The 12,477-nt window shown below is 32.8% G+C and overlaps 1 protein-coding gene across 1 annotated transcript in view; it reads right to left on the reverse strand.

Moving 5' to 3' along the window:
• Nucleotides 1-4,467: 4,467 nt before the first annotated feature.
• Nucleotides 4,468-12,477, reverse strand: part of LOC132742543 (cleavage and polyadenylation specificity factor subunit 1-like) — a 32,962-nt gene continuing 24,952 nt past the window's right edge. Inside the window, exons 12-20 of the mRNA XM_060730977.1 lie at nt 12,202-12,270; nt 10,812-10,895; nt 10,339-10,515; nt 9,813-9,879; nt 9,247-9,294; nt 6,909-7,067; nt 6,360-6,489; nt 5,884-6,022; nt 4,468-5,446 (exon numbers count right to left, since the gene is read on the reverse strand). Coding sequence (XP_060586960.1) covers nt 5,399-5,446; nt 5,884-6,022; nt 6,360-6,489; nt 6,909-7,067; nt 9,247-9,294; nt 9,813-9,879; nt 10,339-10,515; nt 10,812-10,895; nt 12,202-12,270 — 921 coding nt within the window. The 3' untranslated portion in view covers nt 4,468-5,398. The remainder of the gene's footprint in view (nt 5,447-5,883; nt 6,023-6,359; nt 6,490-6,908; nt 7,068-9,246; nt 9,295-9,812; nt 9,880-10,338; nt 10,516-10,811; nt 10,896-12,201; nt 12,271-12,477) is intronic.

A 12,477-nucleotide genomic window follows, 5' to 3' on the forward strand; every position in this document is an offset into this window, starting at 1 on the left:
AGACGACTGATTATGTGTTTCGTCGTAATTATCATGTATCGGTATATACATGTTAATAAACGTGCAATGATAACAATTTTAATACTGTATGTGTATAAATATGAAGTGTGAATAATAAACAATGACAAAATCGAACGTGGACACAAGATATTGTACAAATACAAAAGGGTATGTTTATTGCACCCGTCAAACTAAAATAGTTCGATTTTACAAAAAAAAATCAAGCTAAGAGTGAGCGAAAATCATACAAACATAATACTTATTTCAGCAAAGAGAACAAGCAAAGTAACATTTTTTTCTAATATTTTATTCACGACAGATACATAAGGCCATCTACAAACAAGAGCTGTCGGTAGGACAGCACGCTCGACTATTCTAAGTGCTTGATAGTAAAAGAGCCTTGATAATGTTAAATTTTTTAAGTTCACAAAAGGGCTAATTTTTTTTTATAAATTCATGTTATAGGCCTAAGAGAGAGTCTAATTATACAGTAATGTCACAAGGGTGTTTTATTGAGTATAATAATACTAATTACCTATGAATAAATAAATTTGACAGAAAAGGTACAAAGGCTTGTTATTAAGATGTTTTATCAAGTAAATCACTGCTTTATTATTATGAATGCATAAAATTGTCCCAAAAAAGGCACACAACCCTTCAGTAGTTATTGAGATAACAGCTTACAAGCAAAACTTTACCACGAATTTCTAAGTTGAAAAAGGGGAGAAAAATCAGCCTAAATGCAAGATAGAATTATGGATCTTTGTCAGTGACCTACAATTATGACCCTAAATGCATATGTGAAGTTTTAAATAAATATCTTTAATAGTTATTGAGATATGTAAAACTTGCATGTAAAACATTAACCAAAAAGACTAAGTAGAAAAGGGGATATGAATCAGCCTTAATGCAAGATAGAGTTATGGAACTTGGTCAGTGACATACAATCATGACCCTCCAATTATGACCCTAAGTGCATGTGTAAAGTTTCAAGTAAATATCTTTGAAGACTTTAATCTTTAACCAAAATTTCTAAGTTTCAAAGGGGCAAATAATTCTGCAAATATTTTAGGCAGAGTTATGCAATTTTGCAAACAGATGTACATTGTTACTATAAAAAAGTATTTTAAATTTCAAGCAATCATTGAGATATTTGACTTTACAAAAAAAACTTTAACCAAATTTCTAAGTTCCAAAGGGGCATAATTCTGTCAATATTGTAGGCAGTGTTATCCAACTTGTCAATCTGATGTACCTTGTCACTATAAATAAGTATTGTAAGTTTCAATTGAATATCTCAAGCAATAATTGAGATATTTGACTTTACAAAAAACTTTAACCAAAATTTCTAAGTTAAAAAGGGGCGTAATTCTGTCAATATTGTAGGCAGAGTTATCCAACTTGTCAATCTGATGTACCTTGTTACTATAAATAAGTATTGTAAGTTTCAATTGAATATCTCAAGCAATCATTGAGATATTTGACTTTACAAAAAACATTAACCAAAATTTCTAAGTTAAAAAGGGGCATAATTCTGTCAAAATTGTAGGCAGAGTTATCTTACTTGTCAATCTGATGTACCTTGTTACTATAAATAAGTATTGTAAGTTTCAATTGAATATCTCAAGTAATAATTGAGATATTTGACTTTACAAAAAACTTTAACCAACGCAGACGCCGACGCGGACGCTGACGCCGACGCCGACGCCGGGGCGACTACAATAGCTCTCATATTCTTCGAATAGTCGAGCTAAAAACGGTACATGGTAATGTAATTATACAATACCGGTGGTTGACATATTCCGACATATACATACTGCGGTTTTTAAATCTGCGGTGTCGATATGAACCGCAGAAATAGCAGAAATAAAGTTCCCGCAGAAAATAGTACTTATACGGTACTGGGCTTATTTGTGAAAATGACTTCATAGTGATTACCTCTTCAAACAATTAATTTTCTTTTGTTAGGTTTTAAGTCATATCAACATGGTAAAGGTCATATGACATCTTTCCAGCTTTACTGGTGGAGGAAAACCTTTCAGGCACCTGAGTAGAACCTATACCCCCCCACTTCTTTTTGGGGGTGTAATGAAAGAAGCTTAAGTCCCTGAAAAGATATAAACCAACCGGGATGAGGGGCAAGTAATTTTAAATCAGCAACATTGGGGTGAGGGCCAAGTAACTTTAAATCAGCAACATTGGGGTGAGGGGCAAGTGATTTGAAGGCAGCAACATTAACCACATGGTGCTATATTCCATATATTGTCACAAACCTAGATCAATAGAATTGTTGAAAAATTTGTAAAATGCAAATGTGTCAGTGAAAAATAAAGGAGTCTGGCATATAATCTACTGGAACTTTTAGATTCTTTTGTAAGTCTATGAAAATTATATATACTAGAATATGATAAAATAACTGATCTATGGTACAATAAAATAAGCTTAATTTTGAAAAGATAACATAGATCCAACTTAAGCTGAGCTTTACATATACTGGTACATACCTAATATCAACAGTTCGACATGAAATTCAATAAAAAAATATATAAAAAGAAATATATATACATGTATATCACTGACACTTGAAGCATTCAGTGTGAAAGGAAAAATTGACAGACTGTTACCAACTAGTATGAGCATCTGTCTTACCACCCAGTATGAGCATGTCTTACCACCCAATATGAACATGTCTTACCACCCAATATGAGCATGTCTTACCACCCTGTATGAGCATGTCTTACCACCCAGTATGAATATGTCTTACCACCCAGTATGAACATGTCTTACCACCCAGTATGAACATGTCTTACCACCCAGTATGAACATGTCTTACCACCCAGTATGAACATGTCTTACCACCCAGTATGAACATGTCTTACCACCCAATATGAGCATGTCTTACCACCCAGTATGAATATGTTTTACCACCCAGTATGAACATGTCTTACCACCCAGTATGAATATGTTTTACCACCCAACATAAGCGTCTGCCTAACCATCCAGTATGAGCATCTGTTTGTACTACCAAAAATAAACATTTATTTGTACAAACTAGTATGAGGATCTGTCTTACCGCCCAGTAGGAACATCTGTCTGTACCAACCAGTATAAACATCTGTCTGTACCACCCAGTATGAACATCGGCCTTTACCACCCAGTCTGAACATCTGTCTGTACCATCCAGTATAATTATCTGTCTGTACCATTCAGTATAAACATCTATCTGTACCATCCAGTATAAACATCTGTCTGTACCACCCTGTATAAACATCTGTCTGTACCATCCTGTATAAACATCTATCTGTACCATCCATAAAAAACATCTGTCTGTACCATCCAGTATAAACATTTGTCTGTACCATCCAGTATAAACATCTGCCTGTACCATCCAGTATAAACATCTGTCTGTACCATACAGTATAAACATCTGTCTGTACCATTCAGTATAAACATCTGTCTGTACCATCCAGTATAAACATCTGTCTGTACCACCAAGTATAAACATCTGCCTGTACCATCCAGTATAAACATCTGCCTGTACCAACCTGTATAAACATCTGTCTGTACCACCCTGTATAAACATCTGTCTGTACCAACCTGTATAAACATCTGTCTGTACCATCCAGTATAAACATCTGCCTGAACCAACCTGTACAAACATCTGTATATACCACCCTGTATAAACATCTGTATGTACCACTCAGTATGAACATCTGTATGTACCATCCAGTATAAACATCTGCCTGTACCACTCAGTATAAACATCTGTCTGTACCACCCAGTATAAACATCTGTCTGTACCACCCAGTATAAACATCTGTCTGTACCACCCAGTATAAACATCTGTCTGTACCACCCAGTATAAACATCTGCCTGTACCATTCAGTATAAACATCTGCCTGTACCATCCAGTATAAACATCTGTCTGTACCATCCAGTATAAACATCTGTCTGTACAACCCAGTATAAACATCTGTCTGTACAACCCAGTATAAATATCTGCCTGTACCATTTAGTATAAACATCTGCCTGTACCACCCAGTATCTGCCTGTACCAACCAGTATAAACATCTGCCTCTTTCGACCAGTATTGACATCTGTTTGTACCAACCAGTTTAATCATCTGCCTGTACCGACCAGTATAAACATCTGCCTGCACTATCCAGTATGGACATCTGTTTGTACCACCCAAAATAAACATAATGTTTGATTCAACTGGAAGGAGCATCTGTTATCCCACCAAGTATGAATACCTACCTGAACCACCCAGTACATACATGTTTGTACCACCCAATTTAAACATCTGTCTGTACCATTCAGTATAAACATCTACCTGTACCACACAGTATAAACATCTTTCTTACCTCCAGTATAAACACCTGCCTGTACCATCAAGTTTGTACATCATATCATATTGTTACAGTCATTGAAGTCTCTGATAGTATGTATAAAAAATAAATTGTGGAATAAGTTTTAAAACTTTATTTCTGTACAAAAATACAGACATATATCCTTAACAAAAAAAAGCATGAAGTTAATACATTTGTAGTTTTATAGTGAGACAAATAAAAGATGAATATAATACAAGCTCATTACACAGGGGTTTACATTTTCACAATTTTTTATGCTATAAGTTTGTGCAATGTTGACAAGCATTTCTAAGAACAAGACTGACATTTTAAATATCAAAGACATTATATAAATTCTACTTCACACAAGTCTTAATAAAATAACTTTAAATCATGTCCAACAACTCCATTTTGTATGGCATAAAGTGGACTGGCAAATTCATACTTTCATACTGAAATTTATGCCACCACACATTACAATTAACATCCTCTTAGCCAATCACATGTGTATCTTATGTCATTAATATATGTATCAAGCTAAGAAAACATCTGACTGAATGTACATTGTTTCAGCATGGGATATATTAATATTGATGTGTTTTTCAAATCCTTTTCTGACTGATATTTTTTACAAAGAAAAAAAACTTTTTCAAATTAATAAGCAATCTGGTTTGATCCTCTTTAATCGTATTATTAAAACACAAAGAAACACTAAGAGACATTATCAGCATATACGCTTTCCCTCCAAAAAATCACGTCTGTCTAATATGTATAAATCAAAAATGCAGTTCTATGAAATGTTTAAACAAAGGGTATAAATGCATTCCCCCCCCACCCCATCACCACACCCTTTTCCAAAAACAACAACATAATGTCTTCATTAAGACGCTGCAATGGGAAGTAAGTCAGTCCCACAATCTTAAAACAACTTCCACTCCCTTTGTATGAAATACACATTGAACACTGTGGTAGGTACATTATACAGTCAGTTATTTACAGCCTTGTATACATGATTCTACATCATGTCATTGTCAATATAAACATTTTGATCAGAAATGAGCTGTAGATCTGTCAACCTCCATCAAATCTTCAACCAACTGTAAGGTAAAGGTACTGTTAGATTAGTCATATATTATTATAAAAATATATTTCCTACTATTTCTTTTAATTACTAAAATTTCGTACAAAAGAGTCTAATTTTGTTAAGTCTTTTTTTGTCTTACTAAAATGTAACTGATTTAAGTCTCTATGTCAATTGAGACAAAAGGTATCTGACTTTATTAAAACAGCAGTACAAACTGTGGTGTATTTATTCTCACTGCAACATGTGTAGATCTGTATACAACACACACTTGAATATTTATCAAGGTACCCTAAATTTGCATGACATGAGTTTTCAAGACAGTATTCTGGCTCTTAAAAATGCTCTTTTTCTACATACAAACTGAAATGATTAATTTCAGAGTTTAAAGATTGATGGGGTTCTTTTTAATTACATGTATTTGGTATTTGGTGGTTGCTAACATACACTGACCTGATCAACACTAGTTCCTATTCGTTTTGCCATTTCAGATTTTTCCAGTACACTTAAATGTAGAAATTTCCAAAGAAGTTCACCATCAAGAACATTTTTGTGGGCATTTGCAAGATCTGCTGAGTTATTTTGTACAGCTCTGAAAAATTAACATTGTAGGATGTTTCTTATACTTAAACATACCACCAAAGCATTTTTGAGAAACAACAATAAGTAAATCTACATGTATTCCAAACAATGTTCAAGTACAATGTTTGAAATGTATATATTATATTGCACAAATATATAACATTACACTCTAGTAGAAAGTTTGTAATATATAATCAATTCAGTTTATCTTTCACTACTATCTTGAATAATGTTAGTAGCATCAATATTATTCTATCTTAGAACAGCTACATAGCTACACCTTGTGTTAAACACTCTTATGGTAATATATAGAAGAAGAAATCTGATTACATTATATCAATAAATACCTGTAAGATCTAGGATTGAGCCCGGCAGTGTGAGGTAGCTGCATATTAAGGGCATTCTGTAACATGAGTAATCTTCTATACACCTTCTCTGAGACCGGTAACAAGTAACCTAAACTACCATCTAGTGATGCTGAAACACAATATGTATTTTTACATGATTAACAGTTAGAGTCTATATTTGCTGGTATTGTGTCATGTGACAAACTCAAACAATATCAAATGTTGTCTTATCTTTATAAAGCAAACCTATATTGGTAGACAATGTAAATAGCATTTTCATATCATCTTAAATTCTTTACATAAAACAGTAGCACTCAGTCAACCATTTTAATCATTCCCTTATAATAGGATGTTATATAAAAGAATAATAAAAGATCTAAAAATATTGGTGGCGAACCAATTACAAAACATTTTTTTAAAATAAAATAACACTTATAAAAACATTCTAAAGTTCCTTCTGGTAACTTAATGTTAAGAAACTTGAAAAAAAAGATCTATCTTATTTCTATCCCATACATACATGACATATTTACATTATAAAATCATTACCAAAGTAAGTAACATGGCGTCTCTCTAGTGGTCCTGTAAGTTTTTTTTCTGTAGATGGATCAGAGAGTTTACATCGCACACGAAACATTGTGTTTATATGAGATCCTGCATTAAAATCTGCTCTCCTTAACAATCTTGTTCCTCCATGACTTTCTCGAACTGTAAACATTGTACTTGTATATCAACAAGCAAATTCGTTGAATTTATATCCCCCGCCGAGCACTGGTAATTATTAACACAACAACTGAAGACATAAGGCTTTATTTATATATTAATCATGGCATAAACTGTAATATTCTTTGAACTTGAAGCCTTGTACCTTCAAACAATAAGAAGGAAAATCTATGACCCCCTGGAGTGGGGCCAATTTTGACCCCAGGGCTAAAATTTGAACAATTTTGGTAGAGGACCTATATGTTATATCATATACCAAATATCAAAGCTCTAGGCCTTGTACTGTCAGACAAGATTTTTTAATTTTGCATTTTTGAAACTCCTTTTCTGGCCCTGTGACTGATGATTGTGATTGAAAATTACAAAATTTTACTAAGTCAAGGGCAATAACTCTAAAAATACTAAAAATATCCAGACGAAAATACCCAGGTGCACAACTACACATACTGATCAACATTCCTGTAAAGTTTCATGACTCTAGGTCAAATACTTTTTGAGTTACATGCGACACAAGTTGAAAATTACAAAATTTTACTAAGTAAAGGGCAAAAACTCTAAAAATACTAAAAATATCCAGACGAACATACCCAGGTGCACAACTTCACATGCTGATCAACATTCCCATAAAGTTTCGTTGAATTCCAGCCATTAGTTGCAGAGAACTACTCCGGAAACGAAATTCGGACAAAATTTTACTGAGTCAAGGGCAATAACTCTAAAAATACTATAAATATCCGGACGAAAATACCCAGGTGCACAACTACACATACTGATCAACATTCCTGTAAAGTTTCATGACACTAGGTCAAATACTTTTTGAGTTACATGCGACACAAGTTGAAAATTACAAAATTTTACTAAGTCAAGGGCAATAACTCTAAAAAATACTAAAAATATCAAGACGAAAATACCCAGGTGCACAACTACACATACTGATCAACATTCCTGTAAAGTTTCATGACTCTAGGTCAAATACTTTTTGAGTTACATGCGACACAAGTTGAAAATTACAAAATTTTACTAAGTCAAGGGCAATAACTCTAAAAATACTAAAAATATCCAGACGAAAATACCCAGGTGCACAACTTCACATGCTGATCAACATTCCCATTAAGTTTCGTTGAATTCCAGCCATTAGTTGCAGAGAACTACTCCGGAAACGAAATTCGGACAAAATTTTACTAAGTCAAGGGCAATAACTCTAAAAATACTAAAAATATCCAGACGAAAATACCCAGGTGCATAACTTCACATGCTGATCAACATTCCCATAAAGTTTCGTTGAATTCCAGCCATAAGTTGCAGAGAAATACTCTGGAAACGAAATTCGGACGGACGGATGGACGGACGGACGGACGGACGGACGAAAGGACGGACGGACAACGCCAAAACTATATCCCCCTCCCGATTCCATCGGCGGGGGATAATAAACAAACAATTATACTAGCATATCAATAAACAAACAATTATACTTGGTAATCAATAAACAAACAAGTGATTATTGCTTTAATTGAAGAATTATATATTCTATGACAGAATTTCAAGGAAAAGTTAGGTAGAGAAATGCTGAAGGCACACTTTGTTTTAAACTTATATTGTACTTAAAATATCCTGTAAGTGCAAAGAAATAATTTTTGTGGGTCCTTTTGTCAAGGTCAAGGTCAAAGACATGAGCCTAAGTGAAGACAGCTGTGTGATGTAAATGTTGATTTTACCTTTAGCTATCCCAATAATGGTTTTATTTATATTCATATAATGGGTAACCTTTACCTGGCTAAATATATTAAACTGACTTATTCATCTTTCAATCTCAACAAAATCATTAATCACTGTCAAGTAGAATTGCAAAATATGTACAGACTGAAGAGTGAACAGTGCAGACCATGATCAGACAAGACAGCACAGAATTGTGCCGGCTGATCTTGGTCTGCACTGATCACATGAATAAAAATAGTTACCAAAACAGGAATGTAAAAGAAATGCATGAATGACAAAACTTAAATGTTATATAAAATATTACACAGGTTTCCTGAATGTTAAAGCATAAATATTCATAACTATATTTCAAAAACATGTATATTATGATCAACTTTATCTGAATAACAATGCATGCAACATTACATCTGGACTGCATTACTGTAATATAATAAAACAATTTACTTACTTTCAGGTAAGTACTGGTATATCAAAATATTCTTCAATTTGTCTGTCACTGTAAATATAATAATGTGTTTTATTTATACTCAAAAACAACTACATGTACTTCTAAATTACAATAAGCAAACAAATAATTTACTAACAATCAAAATCGAAGAAACAAAAGGGGAATAATTCAATTAAGCAAAACAAATGTTCACTCAATTTTATTAAATTAATCAATATCTTGTGAAATTTGATTTACGCTAATTCTGCTCAAGCCGTAGAAAACACAAAACATATCCAGTTTATAGCATCATTATACACAACATACATTCGATCACAAATTATGTCCCCCCTGTCATATGCACGGGAGGGCTTTTGTCTGCCTCATTATTATCACGGGAGGGCTTTTGTACGCCTCGTCATATTTGGACAGGAGGGCTTTTTTCCATTTCCCAAGTGAGAAAGCTGTCAAAGGTGCTCATTTGTTAGTCCATGAAAATACCATAAATCCAACCAGAACTGTATGACAGAAAATTAATTTTAAATGACTGCCTAGAAATGTCCAAGATGCACCTATGAAATACATACCTATAAAAGATAACTGTGAACTGTCAACAAAATAATCTAGACTGTATACTTCCAAAGGTTTCACATCCTGTGTTATATGAAAACAAATAGAATACAATACACATGTTTATAGGAAATATATGCATATGGAGACTTAATTCTATATTTTAAAACATTAAATGACTTACTACTTTAGAGGCTTGCATAAAACATTCAAAAACATTTAAAACATTAAATGACTCTAGAGGCTTGCATAATATAATTTTACACAACTTGTTCAATAAATTCAGTATTAAATCTACATTCATTCAATATCCTTTTAGTACTTCAATTTTCTTCTCTTTTTTTTAAATTTTTCTCTTTTAGCTACATGACACAATGGTTAAGTTTTCATATACAGTATATCACTGTGTCACTGAAACATAAATAATATAATCAATCAAACCAAACATGCAACATTATCATTTTTTGTCAAACGAGGTAACATCAATGGATCTTTTTCACTTATATATTGTATAACTTTAAAACAATAAAGTTGTATAATTACCCTGCACACTTGTGATAAGACTCTCTCTTGTTCCTGATATCTATATAATGTTACACTTTTCTGTACATCAGCAGCAAATATCAGGTTCTTTAAAGTAACCAATGAATGTATGTAGATATGTGTGTCTATAAAAGCTACACCTATGAGATCATCATTCTTCAATGTCCACATAAATATCTGTAATAAAATGTATTATTTACACAGTAAATATTCCCAGATTGTATACAATGAGAAAACAATTTGCACTATGAATGCTTTATAATAAACAGTCAATGCTAATACTATCAAACATGTAGCCATGCTTATAAGCACAGTGTTTACTACTCTTTAAGTTAACAAGAAGATTTTATAACAAATTATTACCAATAGCTAATTTTCCATTTAAAATCTGAATTTGTAAATGATGTTATCAAGGTATAAAACAAAACTATGGCTTCGGTTTGTATTATCAAGAACATAACAGTTTAACATACCTTTTGTCCTACAGCCGAGACTAGAAAACCATTACAGTAAGACAATGATGTCACCGGACCTTTCTGTTCTTTATCATACACTACCTGAAATAGGGGAAATAACTCATTTTATACTACCTGAAATAGGGGAAATAACTCATCTTATACTACCTGAAATAGGGGAAATAACTCATCTTATACTACCTGAAATAGGGGACATAACTCATCTTATACTACCTGAAATAGGGGACATAACTCATACTGCCTGAAATAGGGGAAATAACTAATTTTATACTACATGAAATAGGGGTCATAACTCATCTTATACTACATGAAATAGGGGACATAACTCATACTGCCTGAAATAGGGGATATAACTCATCTTATACTAAATGAAATAGGGGACATAACTTATCTTATACTACATGAAATAGAGGACAAAACTCATACTGCCTGAAATAAGGGACATAACTCATCAAATACAACCTGAAATTGGGGACATAACTCATCTTATACTACCTGAAATAGGGAACATAACTCATCTTAAACTATCTGAAATATGGGAAATAACTCATCTTATACTACCTGAAATAGGGGAAATAATTCATTTTATACTACCTGAAATAGGGGACATAACTTATCTTATACTACCTGAAATAGAAGACCTAACTCATCATACACTGTCTGAAATAGGGAACATAACTCATCTTATACTACCTGAAATATGGAAAATAACTCATCTTATACTACCTGAAATAGGGGAAATAACTCATCTTATACTACCTGAAATAGGGGACATAACTCATCTTATACTACCTGAAATAGGGGAAATAACTCATCTTATACTACCTGAAATAGGGGAAATAACTCATCTTATACTACCTGAAATAGGGGAAATAACTCATACTACCTAAAATAGGGGACATATACTAGAAATAGGGGACGTAACTCATCATATACTGTCAGAAATAGGGGAAATAACTCATCTTATACTACCTGAAATAGGGGAGATAACTCATCTTATACTACCTGAAATAGGGGAGATAACTCATACAGAGACATGCAAATGAACATTTATTGTTATAATATGTAAATTAAGTTGTTTTCAGTTTACTTTTATAATCAAAGACATTCTTAAATTAATGGTCAAACATATAGAATACTGAAGAACAATAATGACAATAAAGATTTGAAAAAAGCAGCGCCCTTAACCAGTGCACGACAATTTGTCATAAGACAGTTGTTTTCACCAAAGCAGCTTTGATGTAAGTTTTGCAGCTTTATATATTTGTATAAAAATAACTGATAATTTTCACTTTTTAACAATAAAATTTTTCTTGTATTACTCATATTTCAATATGATAATGTTCCAGGCATTCATTTATACAAGCAAGTTAAAGTAGTAAAGTACCTTAATTTTATGTTTTGTTAAAGGTTGACCTGGTTCCGGGACAACTTCTATCACATCAAATATGATTATCTGAAAAACAGAAATAAATCAAATGAAAATCTACAAATATATATGTAGATAGGACAAAGATGTTTTTACATTCAGATGTTTTGTTAGTCTACTAACAGAATGAGTGACAGCAGGACAGTGTGACAGATGGAAAAGGGCAAATCTATATATCCCCAGTAATGGGAGCACAGAATAATCAAATACAATGTTCAGTCAAATCTGTGTACA

Source organism: Ruditapes philippinarum, unplaced genomic scaffold (genome assembly GCF_026571515.1).
Source record: "Ruditapes philippinarum isolate M1 unplaced genomic scaffold, ASM2657151v2 ctg7228_1_1_1_1, whole genome shotgun sequence".
Lineage (NCBI taxonomy): Eukaryota > Metazoa > Mollusca > Bivalvia > Venerida > Veneridae > Ruditapes > Ruditapes philippinarum.